Source organism: Sinocyclocheilus rhinocerous, unplaced genomic scaffold (genome assembly GCF_001515625.1).
Source record: "Sinocyclocheilus rhinocerous isolate Xijiao unplaced genomic scaffold, SAMN03320098_v1.1 scaffold1171, whole genome shotgun sequence".
NCBI lineage: Eukaryota > Metazoa > Chordata > Actinopteri > Cypriniformes > Cyprinidae > Sinocyclocheilus > Sinocyclocheilus rhinocerous.
Window position 1 is genome coordinate 71,753 of NW_015654097.1, and position 18,474 is coordinate 90,226.

At 36.2% G+C, this 18,474-nt stretch overlaps 1 protein-coding gene across 3 annotated transcripts; it reads right to left on the minus strand.

The window, feature by feature from the left end:
- Window positions 1-4,466: 4,466 nt before the first annotated feature.
- On the minus strand, window positions 4,467-16,442 carry LOC107716918 (RNA-binding protein 45-like). Of its 3 annotated transcripts, none has more exons than XM_016523538.1 (11): window positions 15,998-16,442; window positions 15,802-15,924; window positions 14,616-14,742; window positions 14,414-14,533; window positions 14,167-14,312; window positions 13,455-13,485; window positions 11,014-11,143; window positions 10,547-10,643; window positions 9,084-9,247; window positions 7,674-7,884; window positions 4,467-4,870 (listed from the first exon to the last, which is right to left on the minus strand). In XM_016523538.1, the coding sequence occupies exons 1-10, from the start codon at window positions 16,265-16,267 to the stop codon at window positions 7,692-7,694; spliced, it is 1,401 nt and encodes a 466-aa protein (XP_016379024.1). In that variant the 5' UTR covers window positions 16,268-16,442; the 3' UTR covers window positions 4,467-4,870; window positions 7,674-7,691. The 3 variants fall into 3 exon arrangements, with proteins under 3 accessions (XP_016379024.1, XP_016379023.1, XP_016379025.1); XM_016523537.1 differs by having other exon boundaries at window positions 4,467-4,864; window positions 7,668-7,884; XM_016523539.1 differs by lacking the exon at window positions 14,167-14,312 and having other exon boundaries at window positions 4,467-4,864; window positions 7,668-7,884; window positions 13,455-13,631.
- Between the last annotated feature and the right edge of the window lie 2,032 nt (window positions 16,443-18,474).

The window sequence follows — 18,474 nt, forward strand, 5'->3', positions numbered from 1 at the left end:
GAATTTCCCGCGAAAACCTACCCGTACCACTCAAATTAGAAAACATTATTATAAGCTAACCGCTGTGAATCGGGCTAAAGTAAGGCGATAGTTTTGAACACTGGCTGGTTATGAACTTGCTCAAATATTGATTTCGGATCATTTTTAACCAAAAAAAGTTATGGATTGCAGCTTTAAGCAAATGGTGAAAATTCAGCTCTGCTGTCACAGGAATAAATTAAATTCTAATATATAAAACTGTTATTTTAAATTCTAATAATATTTCGCAGTATAAATGTTTTGCTGTATTTTTGATCAAATAGCCTTTGTGAACACGAGAAATTTTTTTTTGAATGGTTGTGTGTGTGTACTTGTTTATGCTACATTGTGAGGACCAAATGTCCCCACAAGGATAGTAAAACCTGAAATTTTTGACATTGTGGAGACTGGCCTGCAGTCCCCACAAGGGAAAAAATGATTAAAAATAGTAAATGATGTTTATCTGAAAGTGTAACAATGCAAACAGGTTTTCTGTAAGGGGTAGGTTTAGGGTACAGTAATTCAAGACATTGGGTGAAGGGTTCTGGAGCACAAACTCGTTGGGTTGAAAAGGAGAAGGGTGGTATGATTTCTGAAGACAAAGGAAACAGTGCTCTCTCTTTCTCATAAAAGGAATTAAATTGTATTTTGTTTTCTAGGTGCAGTTTGGCCGCAGGTGGACAAAGATTGCCAAACTAATCGGCACTAGGACAGTTCTACAGGTGAAGAGCTATGCTAGGCAGTACTTCAAAAATAAGGTATGACTTTAGCCCATTTCCACATTACTATATGAAAATCAAGTATGAAAGTATGAGTATGTCTATATGAAAGTTGGGAAGTAATGTTACTGTACTTAAGTAGATTTTTCTGGTATCAATACTTTACTTCACTGTTTATTTTTCTGACAACTTTTTACTGTTACTCATTACATTTTTTACACAAATATCTGTACTTTTTTTTTATTTTATTTTTTTACATTTTTAAACCAGGCTCGTTACTTTAGTTTTAATCTGTTTGGTGGCATGATCGATATTGGTGGCCTTTTTCAACCAATCAGTCTATATTTTGTCATTGTGCGGCTTTTTCAACCTATCATTGGCGTTTTCCTGGCTATCACGCACCCTAAACATAGGCTAGATTATGAAGCTAACAACGAGCAAGGCAGAAGGCAACAAGAATGGCTAACGTGGACGATGAGACAGAGGGAGTCAGTGATGGAAACATGACTGAGAACAGAGACATTCCTGATCACCCTTGGCCATATATGAGGGAGATGTTGTAGAAGATTTTTATTAATCCAAATAGGAATTAATCAAGTATAATCAAGGCGAATCTAGCCATTAATATATCCAGTTATACTTCCATTATAATCCCATATGCCTGTGTGTAAAAACAGGCCTACGTGACTAAAGTAGACAGGCCATAAGATTAGAAACATCTGGGAAACATAAGTGGGGGCCTTCTTTCTTTACCATAACAAGAACCCCTTCTCTAGGGAAATATCGAACTGTATGCACAAAGGAACCATTCTATGTATGGAAAACGCCTTAAAGTCAGAACTGTATAAAAAGAAGACAAGATGATCATTCTGGAGATGTTTTGCTGCAGAGAGCATCTCCGTTTTATTCTCATTGATGATGTAATAAAATGTATCTTCGGGCATCAAAACTCAAGACTGAGTGTGGTTCCTCAGACGAGCGGCAGACGACACCACAAATTTGAAACTGTCGGCATCGAGAAGGATTCCTGGCGAATGTGCTGTGAATTGTCAACCTAAAAAACACGGAGTGCTGGCTTTCAAGAATTCGCCGTCGCATTTGAGAAAGCACATACAGGTAAATTACATGTTTTATTGTTATCTCTTTCTTGTCATGAGCCAATTCAATGCTTTCAGTAATAATAGTCTATTTTCTATGTTACATTTTGCTATTACATTAACTATAGTGCAGCACATGTGTTTGCTAACTTTACTTAGTTAATTAGTGAACGTTAGTTAACTTACTAACTAGATATATTTGCAAGCTTAGCTAGCTCTCATTTCCATTGGAAAATAAATGTAATTTAAATAAACTTAATTTACCATCAGAAGACCATAATCTGTATCACCTCTGGGTGCGTAATGTTTATTTTTAAGGAACTGTAACGTAATTCTGGTAGTTGATTTACTTTTCTATGTCATGTGTGTCTGTCTGTTTCTTGAAGGTAGTCGTCACTTCTAGAGAAAACATGCCACTCACATGGAGAGATACATACCCAGCTCACTTCAGCTGCTCTGAAAAGATCATCAGAAGTCTCGTTGATCCAGAGCTAATCGCTGCTGCAATTCTACTCCCCAAATTCAAGACGTGCTGGACAAGTGACGGATGTGTCCTAAAACTTGGTAAGTTTTGAACAGTTTGCTTTATGCTTTACTACTGAAGATAACAGAGGACATTTTGGCATTTTTAAATAATTTTGGTAGCATATTGACCAATTGTTTTGGGCAATTCACAAAAAATCATTTTATATAACCATCTTGGCATTAAAAAAATCATTATTTGGTTTTGTATTCCATAGGTCTAGACCAGTGGTTCCCAACCCTGGTCCTGGAGGCACCCCAGCACTGCACATTTTGCATGTCTCCTTTCTCTGACACACCAATTTCAGGCCATGGAGTCTCTACTAATGAGCTGATGACCTGAATCAGGTGTGTTTGATTAAGGAGACATGCAAAACATGCAGTGTTGGGGTGCCTCCAGGACCAGGGTTGGGAACCACTGGTCTAGACTACATCAAAAGCCACCTGAAACAGCAAATGGAAGTGTATAAAGGTAATGCCTCACATTCCTCAGAAGATGAAGACGTTTTTTTCCAGCGATGAAAAAGTCCCAATGGAGGGACTCAAAGGGTTACTCCACCCCAAAATAAAAATTTTGTCATTAATCACTTATCCCCATGTCGTTCCAAAACCGTAAAAGCTTCGTTCGTCTTCGGAACACAATTTAAGATATTTTGGATGAAAACCAGGAGGCTTGTGACTGTCCCATTGACTGCCAAGTAAATAACACTGTCAAGGTCCAGAAAAATATGAAAGACATCGTCAAAATAGTCCATCTGCCATCAGTGGTTCAATCTGAATTTTATAAAGCGACGAGAATACTTTTTGTATGCAAAAAAAAATCAAAAAAATAACGACTTTATTCAACAATTCGTCACCGTAAGGGCCATTTTGGCGAGTATCCGCTGGACGTAAACTGCGTATGCTGTTCTACTTGTATGTGTCAGCCGCACCACACGGATACGCTGTTTTCGTTCAAATCAAAGCGTAAATAAATGTAGAAAACGTATCCGTTTTTGTCATTAATCACTTACCCCCATGTCGTTCTACATTTATTTACACTTTGATTTGAACGAAAACAGCGTATCCGTGTGTAGGTCATCAGTAAATGAGTGTGGCATTAAAATGGCAGTAAATCCCAAATAAAACAAAAAAGCTGTTAGTTTCGAATGTTGTGTGTAATGTAGAGAACTGTGTTTAGTTTTGCAAAAAGTTTGTTTGACAATATCAACCTGAGTTTAAAGTATGTAATGTGCTTGTAGTTTTGCAGACATGGTCTAAAGATTAGGTATACGAGTGAATGGTTTCACTGAGTGGGCCTCAAGTATCACTTTTAGTGTCTAAGCAATTTAAAAAAACTGTAATGTATGATGTGAGGTCGAGTTACCAGAGTGACACTAAAACAGGTAATGGCTACTTTTTACTTATAAGTACATGTCAGAGCCCATACATTCTTTACTTTAACTTGAGTAAAGAAAAAAAGTGTAGTCAGTACTTCTACTTTTACCAGTCATTTTAAACATGAGTATATCTGTACTTCTACTTGAGTAAAGGATGTGTGTACTTCTGCCATCTCTGATGAAAATCCACACGCTTTTGGTTCAGATGTGTGCAGTGCTTTAAAATTAATTCATATATAAGGGAATAATGATAAATATAGACATTCAAGGGGGTATTTTTAAAATCTAAATTTAAAAAATATTTCTTGGATTATGTTCATTTATTTTATTTTTTATAAATAGTATATTTTCTTTAGTCCTTAAAAAATATATTGCCACCTTTTCATTTGTTCATAATTTTTTGGGGTCATACCACTGAAAAGTTGACAACCTGAACTAATTTGACATATGATATTTATATGATATTTTTGATTGTAATGATAATATATATTTTAAGAGACTTATTGTGGGTCTACCATTATGGCCTTTCTGTCACATGACAATAAAATGACTTCCTGCATGTTGGTTATACCATTATGACTTGACTGCATTTGACAAAACTATCACTTCTTGTTTTAGTGATAAATAATAGATTACATAGTAATAGAAAAACGCTCAAACGCTGACAGAGCACCAGTAATTAACGATCAATAAGAAATAAACAGGCTATGTAAGACAAGCTTCATTTGTCAAACTCTTTTTATTTGCTCATTCCATACACATCAGATGCATACAGAGGCCATGCACGAGCTCAAACTCTTTGTCTGTCACCTTTGTTAACTGGGATCGTTCACATGTAACGATTCGGTCATCATTTACTCAAACTTTCGTCGATCCAAACCTTTGCAGAACACAAAAGAAGTCCCTACAATTTGTCAATGGAATTAAATAAGCTGAAAATATTAAGTGTTCGAGTGTCTCAATTGCTGGCAGCTGGCTAACAGTAAACAAGAAAAAAAGAGAGAAAGTAAAAACACTTTTTAAAGAACTGAAACGGCAGTATGGCAGTCAGTGTCCGTCGACATGAGGTCGTGCCATCATAAATAGCCGTCCTGTCATGTCGGGGTCATGCGTCATGTCATCTAAACCTCTGTAAGAACAAACACAGCATAGTCACAGTTATGCAAGTCCACAATCTTGAGAAACTGCTCAAAATTCTTTTGAATGATGGGTCCATTTAGGTCTTAACCTCATAACCTAAAGTTGGCATTAAAAGAAATTTGCGACCAACTTTACTACAGTATTCTATCATATTTCAGAATAATGTTGCAGCCACATTAGCCAAACTTTGCCAAAATGTATAGTTTAAACCAGGGGTGTCAAACTCAATTCCTGAAGGGCCACAGCCCTGCAGAGTTTAGCTTCAACCCTAGTTAAACACACCTGATCCAGCTAATCAGGTCCTTCAGGCTTATTTGAAAACGACATGGTTTGTGTGTTGGAGCAGGGTTGAACTAAACTCTGCAGAGCTGTGGCCCTCCAGGAACTGAGTTTGACACCTTTGATTTAAACAATGGTTCTATTGTCCGCTGTCAGTAATGGCATGAAGCAGCACTTAATGACACATGAAGTGTTCAACATTCCACACAACATTTTTTCGGTTATTTAAGTGCATCATCCGGGTATTTAAAGCACACTTTTTCTTTCTGGAATATTCAGTGTGAACACACTACTCGCATTGTTTATGCTACAAAACATCATAGAATAGTGCCTAATTACACGATTTGAGATGCACCTATGGAAGAAGCCTATTGATATTGACCATAATTGTTTTAATTGTGAATTTTTACACAATTATTTTGTACATAATTGTTGTGTTTTTGATGAAGACTAACTTTACTACAAAACTTAAACACTATTTATTTAGCCAGTTTACGGGATGACGGCTATAAAGAAACATCCCATAATTCTCTGTGGCAGCACATGAATATGATCAAATACACAACGCTCAGTTACACTCCTAATGCGCATCCTGTACTCTTCATTTTGTTGCATTAGAGCAGTGGTTCCCAACCCTGGTTCTGGAGGCACCCCAACACTGCACATTTTGCATGTCTCCTTTCTCTGACACACCAATTTCAGGCCATGGAGTCTCTACTAATGATCTGATGCCCTGAATCAGGTGTGTTTGATTAAGGAGGCATGCAAAACATGCAGTGTTGGGGTGCCTCCAGGACCAGTGTTGGGAACCACTGCGATTAGAGCAACTGAGGAAAAGTGACTAAACAGTTTCTGAAGGCTGAAAATCAGCTTTGCCATCACAAGAATAAATTACATTTTAAAACTAAGGCTGTCAGTCGATACAAATTTTTTTTTTTTTTTTTTTGATGTGTCGATTAACTAATCTAATTAATCGCAAATTACATTTGGCTGTGAAAATATCCCCAAAATGTTATTTAAAACTATTTTTGTGTTTAAAAATAAATAATTTATTTGATTCAACATAAAATTGATTACACAAACGTTTAGGCTACAACGGCCCAACATAAACTATGGAACATAAAAGAAGATAATTTGAGAAACATTTCCATTGCAACGTTCATTCAATGAAAGTCATTGGTAACCAAAACAGCTTTGTTACCAACAGTCTTCAAAACACCTTCTTTTATGTTCCACAAAATTCAGGTTTGAGTAAATGATGACGTAATTTAAAATTTTGGGGGAGAACTATCCCTTATAAAGTTTTTCCCCCTTTTTTTAAATGAAATAATACTCTAAATAAGAAACTAAAACTGCCAGCAGGTGGCGGTAAATGTCTATGAGTCATTCATTCATTAGAACGGCTGATTCATTCATAATTCAATAAACGACTCTCGAATCTTTGATTCACTCGATTCGTTCAAAACACGGATTTATTCAAAAACTAAACAATATTGTGTTTAAAATATAACAATATTAACTTCTTATTTACTGAACTGTTATAAAATCACATTTGCGCTCGTTATATTCAGGACAGAAACAGCACTTGTGTGATACTGCTCTCGCTGCTCGTGTGATATCGCTTATCATGTGAGACAAAAACTAATACAGGAGCATATTTGCCCCAATATCTAGAATTTTAGGGCATAACTGCATTTATGGAGTTGTTGTCCTGCATCATATTTGTCAACAGTCAACTGTATGAAATGTAAGATGACGTACAGGTCTGGGGGCGGGGCCAGTGCGTTAAAATATTTTAATCGCGTTATTTTTTCACAACTAATTAAGTTACCACATTAAACTGACAGCCCTATTTAAAACATGAAAATAGAACACAGTTACTTTAAATTGTTAAGCTAATATAATATTGTTTTTAGAGTATTATTGATCAAATAAGTGTAGCCTTGCTGAGCACAGGAGACTTCTTTCGTAAACGTTTGAAAAAATCTGTCAGGCTGCTGAAAGAACAAGTTTATTTCCATTTTCTGCCACTAGTGCCAGTGAAATTACACGCTGCACTTCTTAACAAAAATCATAAAAATGATTACAAATGCCACAGAATAATTTTATGACCTCAAATCAATGGTAGAAGACAGATATGATGTTAAAAGCATTGCATGCATTGTTTGAATAATTGGTTCTGTTTGACTGGCGTGACATTATGTTGTCTGACTGGTATAGAAAGACAAACAAATCCTTTCATGTAAGTAGTCCAAAAGAGACATTTCTAAGAAGGATTGTGTCTCAGGCAGTATATGAGCGGCCAGTTCAGCTGTCAATGCTACATCACGTCTCAAGTCATCGACTTATTCTGGAGCAAGTTCACACTCGACAACAAATTATCTAGATTCTGTCATGACTTTCACATTGTTTTTGGATTTTCTTTATTCTTGTACTCATAGCAGAAATAACAGAATGTTGTGGTGGATTCAAAAATATGTGAATAGTTTGTTTTACCTACTGAGCTTACTTACCCGAGTCTGTCGTAAGGTCAAAGGTCAGTAAGTTCTCTGGCGTTTGTGTGATTCCTCTTTCGGTGGGTCTGCCAGCATGACCTTCATCTTGATGCCGTTAATCACTTTACCGTGCAGCAGAGCTATGGCGTCGTGAGCAGGTTTGCGGTCTGCATATTTTATATATCCCACATTCCGGCCTGGAACCAAGTAAACCTCCATCAGGGAACCAAAACGACTGCATGGAGAAAACACACACACCACACACACACACACACACCAGAAAAGCAGGTCTGTTCGTAAACCATTTGGGCAATGACACAAATGAATGAAGTAAATGAATCAAACTTATCTTAACTCTTAAAAAAAAAAAAATCTACTGCAATTTATGAAACGAGGAAGGATTGTGATACATACATACTGTAATTTCAAATATACTACTGATCAACAGTTTGGAATATTTATAATTTTTTTTATTGTTCCTGATAAAAGTGTCTTATGCTCACCAAGGCTGCATTTATTTGATAATACAGTAAAAGCAACAATACAGTAAAATGTGAAATTATTACAATCTAAAACTTATCTATGTTAATATCTATGAAATATATATTTTAAAATGTAACTTATTCCAGTGATGCAAAGCTGAATTTTTAGCAGCTTTACTCCAGTCTTTAGTGGCACAGAAATAATTCCAAATTATTGTCAATGTCGAAAACTTAATATTTTGGTGGAAGCTGTGATATTCTACCATTCAATAGATTTATTGTAAGTTAGAGTTTAAATGTAAGATAGAGTTTTTATCATCAAACATGACAGTAAAAACATTTATAATGTTACAAAAGGTTTCCATTTCAAATAAATCTGTTCTTTTGAACTTCCTATTTTTCCAAGTAATCCTGTAAATGTATCACAATTTCCACACAAAAAAAATTGAAGCAGCACAACTGTTTTCAACATTGATAATGATAATAAATGATTCTTGAGCAGCAAATCAGCATATTATAATGATTTCTGAAGAATCATGTGACTCTGAAAACTTCGATCAGCTTTGATCACAGGAATTAATTAAATTTTTTAATGTATTATAATAGAAAACTGTTCTTTTAAATGGTTATAATACTTCACATACAGTTTTCACAATATGTTCACAACAGTTTTACTGTATTTTTTTTGAATAAATGCAGCCTTGGTGCACATAAGAGACATTAACAAGTTAACAACACTAAAAAAATTACATTGAAACATAACCAAAACAAAAAAAAATCATAATTCTGCCAAACCTTTGACCGTGTGTGTGGATGTATATATATAACTCAAGACTGTCATGTTGGAAAAACACTTAAGGAAAGTATATACATTCACTCAGACACAGTACACTACAACGGTCCAACACTATCAGAGGCAGTGTGTAAATCAATCATGAAGACAAACACACACCAGAACACGTCCTCCAGCACATCCACAGGCAGAGGTGAGGGGTTAAAGATGACAAACAGCCTCTCCTTCACCACGCTGTCAGACGCCACCAGTTTCTTCTGAGGAGGCAGAGCTACATCTGTCTGCACACGTGCTTTCTGAGGTACAGGGGGAGCTGTATAGCCCTACAGGAACACAGGACACAACAAACCCTTGTCAATAATCAGTTTGATGACTTCTGATCACCAACATTCTCCAACAACATCAAGCCAATGTAAATGGAGGACGAGCACATAGTATATCAATAACACTGCGCTCTTTAACAACAAAGATGCACGACAAACAGAAATCAACCCAAAAGGTAGCGCTGTTGTTTTAATGTGTCGCTACATTATCATGTTGCGGGAAACTGAGTCATCACTGTCCCAGAATTTAGTGGATCAAGGCCCTTGCTAGTGTCCATAATATACTGATCCTGACATAGTGAAGGAGGTGAAATGAGACACAGCTCATAATTTGATTCTTGCTATTGCTAGTCATTTGCAGGTGGTATTAGGTTGAGGGACATTCTTACTCTAGAACATATTTTACTGGACAAAAAGACCCACAAAAATAACCATATTAATAGCTAAAATATGTAAAAAATGTGTACCATGGAAGAAAAAAAGGACAGATGAGGGCAAGTAAATTATGTTAATTTTTGGGTGAACTATCACTTTGTATAATGAAAAGGATTTTTTCTATCAGTAAGCAGCGAACTGTACACCACCATTCGAAAGTTTGGGGTCGGTAAGATTTTTTAAATACTTTTGAAAGTAACCTCTTAAGCTCACTAAGACTGCATTTTTGATTAAAGAAATGCAAGCAAACTAAGTAATACTGTGAAATATTATTACAATTTAAAGTTACTGTTTTCTATATTGTAAAATTTAATTATGCCTGTGATCAAATTCTCCATTACTCCAGTCTTCAGTGTCATATGATCCTCCAGAAATCATGCTATGCTGATTTGCTGCTCAAGAAACATTTCTCATTATTATCAGTGTTGAAAACAACAGTTTTTGTGAAAATTGTGATTTGATTTAATATATCTTAAAATGTAATTAATTCCTGTGATGGCGAAAGATAGTTTTTGTAACTTTATTTATGCCTTTACTGTAACTTTTGATCAATTTGCATCCTTGCTGAATAAAAGAATTTCTTCCTTTAAAAAAAAAAAGTACTGACCAAAACTTTTGACATATATGAGTTTTCACTGATGATCATTTAACTACAACAGCATGTAGAAAAATGCGATAACTATGGCTTATAAAGGAATAGTTCACTCAACAATGAAAATTCTTCTTTGTTCCAAAACTGTACGATTTTCTGTCTTCCATGGAGCACGAAAGTAGAACAAATCTGAACAAATCACTAATTTAGAGACCTGGCAGAAATGACTAAGAAACCTTGAGAAATTTCTCGTTGTTGAACACATTACCCACCGCGCTAGTCTTCATTAGCTGTGCCCCAGAAGGGCTGTTCCACACCATAGACATCATCTGAGCGGCCACAAGCTGCATCGCCATCTTCCCCACAGGACTGAGCACAGACAACACAACACACAAAATCTGCACTTGGATACATACAGCTATTTAACATTGTTCAGCTATAACGGTTTCTAACAATATAATAGTTCAATCAATATAAAAGCATGTTTAAAATACCCCAGAAGGCACTAGTTCTTCTAGATTTTTTAAGTTTTTTGGCTATATTGCCCACAACCCCTTATGTAACAGAAGAGGCAGGTTAAGTAATGATGGATTCATCAAGATAATTATAACAAGTGAATGCTAACTGAAGATCCGTGGCATCAAAATGCTTTTTTAATGAAGCAGCATGCACTTTCCCATCACCAGAAGCACAAACATAATTTTGAGACCGAATGAGTTGAGTGTAAAGGTGACTCTACCTCGTCCTGTCCTCCCCATCGTCTATGTAAGATACCGAGAGACGGTTACCAGGCGGATACTCAAACCCATTCAGCTTCTCTTTAGCATAAACCGCAGAGCCCAGGTTATTATACCGCGCCACCACCTGACCTGTAGAGCACACACATACTGTCAAATGAAGGAGAACACTGAGCTAACATTTGAAAGTTTACTCATTTTCTCCTTTTGATCATGCCGTTAAAACGACTCCCTTTCATCGGTCATTCTGAAGTCATATGCTAGCTTTGTTTGAGGAACAAACTTAACTTCAATATAGATTTAATACATATAATTATGTTCAAAAGTTTGGGGTCAGTAAGATTTTTTTAATGCTTTTGAACGAATTCTCTTATGCTCACCAAGGCTGCATTTATTTGATCAAAAATACAGTAAAAAACAGTAGTATTGCGAAATATTATTACAATTGAAAATAACTGACTTCTATTTTAATATATTTTAAAATAGAATTTATTACCGTGATGCAAAGCTGAATTTTCAGCATCGTTACTCCAGTCTTCAGTGTCACATGATCCTTCAGAAATCATTCTAATATGCTTATACATTTTTTCAGGAGTATTTTTACAACCCACTACTTTGCGAGTAAATCACTCACATGTGTGATCAAATTTTACACCAGGCGACTAAATGTGTCATTAGCCACTGACTAATAAGTGGTTAGATTTCAGCTGCCAGGAATCGAGTTAGAAGCTAAGGGGAAACCATGTGTATTTTGGCTGCGTGTTGTGTCCTCTGACCGCATTTGAGCGTTCACGCTGGAAAACTCTGAATGAGCGTTTGACAGCAAAGAATGCACATTAATCAGGGAGTGGATCGAGTCGCTCTATAGAGGGTATGCAGTGACGTGACTGTCTCGCTGAAAACAAAGCATCCTGCTGCAGCTAGTAGAGGAAAGTGTGAAAAATGGAGTAAAACAAGAAGTGAAATATCTTCTTAAGCCTCATGTTGTGTTCCAGTCATTTTGACATGAAGACAATATCCTTTTTCTCGAAATCGCACTGGACTAAAAACTACCGACTTTGCTCACACAGGGTATATATAAAAAAATAAATAAATAAAAGGTTGTTTTTTTGTACTATTTCAATGTTCTATGAGCAAAAATGCCCAGGCTTTTGAACATTGATTGTTAATCTTTCATTATGCTTTATTATTATCACCAAATCTTGGATTCAATCTTATTGTCAACTTGTTTTCTTTCAATTAGCACAGGCTTTTGTATATATATTTTTAACTCTTTAACTGTAGACCTCATTGGTCAAGTTTATGCACCAAAATACTGCCAAAATAATCCACAAATAATGCTTTTTTCACTCAAAAACTGATCTACATAAGCTCAGATCTACGAGGGCTACGACCAATCAGTTCCAAAAAGAAACACAAAACCAAAAAAGATTCAATCCAACTGAATCCAAGATTTGGTGATACCGTATTGTCCTGAATATAAGACGATGTTTTTTTCTTGGAAATACATCTGAAAAAACGCGGTCGTAAAAACTACCGACTTTGCTCACACAGGGTATATATAAAAAAATAAAAGGTTGTTTTTTTGTACTATTTCAGGTGTTCCTGCTCAAAAATGACCAGCCTACAAAAATTGCTTGTAAATCTTTCATTATGCTATATTACCACCAAATATTGGTTTCAATGTTCTATGAGCAAAAATGCCCAGGCTTTTGAACATTGATTGTTAATCTTTCATTATGCTTTATTATTATCACCAAATCTTGGATTCAATCTTATTGTCAACTTGTTTTCTTTCAATTAGCACAGGCTTTTGTATATATATTTTTAACTCTTTAACTGTAGACCTCATTGGTCAAGTTTATGCACCAAAATACTGCCAAAATAATCCACAAAATGTGTTTTACTGAGAAAAAACAAGATTTGGTTTTTAAAAAGCCTTTTTCCAAAAGGTACATCTGGAAAAAGGGGGGTCGTCTTATAATCAGGGTCGTCTTATATTCGGGCCAATACGGTAATATAGCACTTTATTTGCAAGCCATTTTTTATATATATAAACCTATACATTGCATGTAGATGAAAAAAGTGCTGACGAGTAAAATAAAGAGATTTACTAGCTAACGTGAATTCTTTTGCCAATGGGTCAGTATAGAGGGTTGCTTAGAAAGTGCAAAAAAGCATTTATTTGTAGCAGAAATATTTTGAAAGACTGCAAAAACGTCTTTACCGTTTATCAATATAATGCATCCCCAACGAGTAAGAATATTAATTCATTTTAAACAAAACTGAGCCCAAATTTTTCAACGGTAGTATACAATTCACATGTCGTATATAATATTTTTATGGTGAATTTTATGGAATTTGGGGAAAACGACCCTTTGAAACGGTTTAGTAAAGTTGTGCATAGAGCGATAACACTGTAGAGGAGTGTGTGGTATATAACCTTTGCTGAAGCCGTATTGATCTCTCTGCATCTCACAGAAGTCCATCCCCGGGATCAGGTCAAACAGACCGCAGATCTGCTCCTGCGTGACCGCGACCCGGGACGACACCAGCAGGCACCGCGTGATGACGTCAGAGCTCCACGTGTCCCCCGAGGCGTAGCTGCTGGACTCGTGTGCTGCAGGAAACCACACCATGATCAAGCTGAACCCTCAGGCATGCAAAAACTGCACACAAAAGCATGGGTGGAAACCAAACTTGAAGTGGCTTGACACTTACCAAAGCTGTACGAGTTAGAGCCTGGATTGTTAATCTTTCATTATGCTTTATTATTATCACCAAATCTTGGATTCAATCTTATTGTCAACTTGTTTTCTTTCAATTAGCACAGGCTTTTGTATATATATTTTTAACTCTTTAACTGTAGGCCTCATTGGTCAAGTTTATGCACCAAAATACTGCCAAAATAATCCACAAATAATGCTTTTTTCACTCAAAAACTGATCTACATAAGCTCAGATCTACGAGGGCTACGACCAATCAGTTCCAAAAAGAAACACAAAACCAAAAAAGATTCAATCCAACTGAATCCAAGATTTGGTGATACCGTATTGTCCTGAATATAAGACGATGTTTTTTTCTTGGAAATACATCTGAAAAAACGCGGTCGTCTTATATTCAGGGTCTAGACTTTGACATGTCAATAATAGCATCTCACAGAAGTCCATCCCCGGGATCAGGTCAAACAGACCGCAGATCTGCTCCTGCGTGACCGCGACCCGGGACGACACCAGCAGGCACCGCGTGATGACGTCAGAGCTCCACGTGTCCCCCGAGGCGTAGCTGCTGGACTCGTGTGCTGCAGGAAACCACACCATGATCAAGCTGAACCCTCAGGCATGCAAAAACTGCACACAAAAGCATGGGTGGAAACCAAACTTGAAGTGGCTTGACACTTACCAAAGCTGTACGAGTTAGAGCCTGGATCATTACCAGAGTGCTCCGATCTGGGGTTGCTGACGTAGTCATTGTCTGCTGATGCATTTTTGGTTCTGGGCTCAGCTAAAATAGCTCTAAAAGCTGCAGAGACAGACAACTTCATACTTAATACTTATAAATACACATGAAAACAACAACAAAGTAAGGACAATGACACACTTACTCTTGTCACAGTTTTCTATGGCTTTGGCGGCTTGTGAAGGTTTGTGGAATCTCACGTAACCCAGACCTTTGCTTTCACCTGTGGTCTTATTCCTTATAATAATAGCATACTCTATATCTCCATATGCCTGTGGAAAAGACAGCAAAGAGAGACAGAACCCGTCAAAAAAAAATGTAACAGTCATAGTTCACCTAAAAATCAAATGAAAGACTATATAACAAATTAAGTTTTGCTTAACCTGTTTTTAGGACCATGCATTATTTCATGGGAAATTAATCGAACAGTCTCTCAATTGATTCTATTATTGATAATAAATGCAAAAACTGGTGCTAAAAACACATAGCTTTGCATTTTGCAAAATACAACTTCACACATCATTTACTTTTGGGGTGAAGTGCAATGTGTTTTCAGGCTGTCCCTCAGAAATATCTACAAGTTAAAAAATAAACAAATGAAATCTTCCTCAGTGAAGGATTTTGGGAAAGCTCTGAGAGCTCCACTACAGCAACATTCAAATGTTCTCTTCTAAGTGAGCTATTTTGTTTATATTACATTACATTATTTGACTGTTATTATTGCATATTTATACTAATGCATTTTCTCGATTTATTTCCTTTTAATTTTGGGGTAAAGTTTGTCGAGTTTTTATACATTCGCCTTTTAAAGGGGTCATATGATGCTTTTTTAAAGATAATTATTTTGTGTATTTGGTGTAACAGAATATGTTGACATGCTTTAATGTTCAAAAAACACATTATTTTTCAAATACTGTACATTATTGCAGGTCCTCTATGCCCCGCCTCTCTCAAACGCTTCGTTTTCTACAAAGCCCCCTCCTTTCTCTTTGGTTTTGAGACTTTAGTCTTTGCAACTTCAGGGATCTTATCTATGCACAATCAGCTTGTAACACTCCAAAGAGAAAGGAAAACTTGAAATCGCATCATATGACCCCTTTAAGATATGCTCCATCAGAAAATGCCTCAAGTGTAATACATACAAACTGTATTTACATATAGGAGCCATTTTAATAGAAGTACATTATATTATTGTTATTATTGAGGGGAAAAAACATCACATATTGGTCCGAGAAATACATTTCGTCCCCTTTATACAAAACGTATTTTCTTTTAATTTTAGGGAAACATTTTACGTTTCCATATCCGCATGCTTTTCCATCAGAAAATACCTTAAATGTGTCTTTTAAATCTTCCTCGGTGAAGGCTTTTGGGATCATGACAAAGATTCTGGTGAGCTCCTCGTCCTCCACATCTCTGTGACTGCCAGAAGACCTGGACTGAGCGATGAAGACCTAGACAAGCAAGAAACGCTGTAGTTACCTCCAGCACTGAGAACCAAGTCAGGCGTTGCGTTCAAATAAACACCTTTATCGGCTTGGTTCCTTCGGCCAGGCATCTGCCGTGCATCTCCTCCATCGCAGTGCAGGCTTGCGACGATTTGGCGAATTTCACAAACGACACTCCTTTCGACTCTTTCGTCTGCTTGTCTTTCACCACCCAAATGTCCTGAATCTCCCCGAAAGCGGTGAAATGCTCCCTGATAATCTCCTCTGTGATGGATTTACTGGTAACGAGGAACAGCCGACTGTTTGGTGGCTCGTCAAGATAAGAAGAGGCTCGGTTAGATTCGTCCATACTCACAGTAATAGGGCAAATTTATATTATTAATTATTAGGCGTTTAGCCAGCTAGCGCCTGTAGGGGAACTGACGTCTTGACAAATTGACGCATGTGGTCAAAATATCATCCTGATAGCTCTACAACAACAACTCACGCGAACAACACAGCAGCAACCGAATACACGCGCAGAAACGCGTGTCATAATAAAAGTCACAGCAGACGACGGTGGGTCTTTTAAAGGGACAGTTCACCCAAAAAATGAAAATTCTGTCATCACAGTTGGTGGTTGCCATTGACTTCCATAGTATTTTTTTTCCTACTATGGAAGTCAATGGCAACCACCAACTGTTTGATTACCAGCAATCTTCAAAATATCTTATTTTGTGTTCAACATAAGAAAGCAACTCATACGGGTTTGGAACGACATGAGGGTGAGTAAATGATGACAGAATTTTCATTTTTGGGGTGAACTATCCCTTTAAGTCACATGCCAGGGTTTGTTTTTTATTAAACATTAACAGGTTTCTTTCTGTTCATTACAACCGTCTTGGAGACGTTCCATGCATTCGAATCAAGTATATCCTTTATACATTTTATTGTAAATTTGTAAATAAATATCATTCCAGGATATCAGGACAGCTTAAAGTACAATGACAAGCATTAACCAAACTCGTACAGCACTTAAATAAATAAATAAAATTCAATATTTGACAGAAATTCTAAAAGTTTTTCTGGTGAGACCTTTTCCCATTGAAGAACTTTCAATATACTTTTGTATATATTGAATTATATATATATATATTATATATATTGAGTATACCTTTGCCTAGAGATGTTAAAAACACACTTTTTAAACTCGTATGTTTACAGCAAGTGGCCAATGGCCAATACAAACAAACAATAAATAAATAAATAAACTCACTTCATTTATTTAAATGATATAAACCTGTTTTTTTTTTTTAATCTGAAAAATCAAACACATGTAGAAAATAATGAAGACTTTACTTTAAATTATGTCGTAACATTGTAAAACAAATTTACTAAGCATATTAATAATGGCATAATAAACTCACAGAATTAAAGCTGAATGAATCTAATTTTATCTTGATTTAAGCACTTTTATTAATTAATCATATTAATAAAAAATCTGAGAACTTAAAATTGGTAATATTCATGAAAAATTGAATAATATATATATATATATATATATATATTATATATTGAGTATACCTTTGCCTAGAGATGTTAAAAACACACTTTTTAAACTCGTATGTTTACAGCAAGTGGCCAATGGCCAATACAAACAAACAATAAATAAATAAATAAACTCACTTCATTTACATTAATGATATAAACCTGTTTTTTTTTTTTAATCTGAAAAATCAAACACATGTAGAAAATAATGAAGACTTTACTTTAAATTATGTCGTAACATTGTAAAACAAATTTACTAAGCATATTAATAATGGCATAATAAACTCACAGAATTAAAGCTGAATGAATCTAATTTTATCTTGATTTAAGCACTTTTATTAATTAATCATATTAATAAAAAATCTGAGAACTTAAAATTGGTAATATTCATGAAAACACAAACTGACAACTGCACACTGTAATTGATAAGAACAACCTGTAAAGGACAGCATGGTGGTTATTACAAATTTCACTTCCTGTATTTATTTTATTTTTTTTACAGAGTTTACAGAAGTCAGAAAAATTAGTTAGGGGTGTGTCACATTTGATGGGACTCAAAAGAAGCCAGCAGCAGGTTTTTGGCTGAAGGGAGTGTTGCTGGGAGAGAGGCCAGCAGAGGGAGCTCATCCTGTGCTCTGTGTGGATCTGAACCGAACACCCCAGCGCTGAGAGCCGGGCAAATGCAGCATCCATAGGCGCCGCGGGGTGAACCAGGGTAATGCTGAGTGAGTACACACTATAAAGCCCGGCTCACACTACAGGAGCTTTAAAATCCTAACCGATTATGAAATCTGGTTGCAGCACACACATAAGGAGAATCTTTGCAGATTATCTTCCCTCAAATCTTAAACATGCACACACTACAAGATTTGAAAATCGTGGCGCATCACACACTACTAATGATCATGCCAGAGGGAGCGCCTCGCGTGATCTTCTGCAGCAGATCGTCAGCAATGTTAGCCTAGCGTCTAGCAGCTTTCTGCACTCACCCGGTACCAGTTTTCGGGGAAAGTTACTATTAAAAGTAAT

Excerpts from the sequence above, each read along its gene's own strand:
- LOC107716918 (XM_016523539.1), bottom strand. The coding sequence starts at position 16,267 with ATGGACGAATCTAACCGAGCCTCTTCTTATCTTGACGAGCCACCAAAC. Across the intron at positions 11,144-13,454 it reads TCAATACGGCTTCAGCAAAG|GTCAGGTGGTGGCGCGGTAT; the intron begins GTTATATACCAC and ends TGTGCTCTACAG. Across the intron at positions 9,248-10,546 it reads AGCTAATGAAGACTAGCGCG|GGCTATACAGCTCCCCCTGT; the intron begins GTGGGTAATGTG and ends GTGTTCCTGTAG.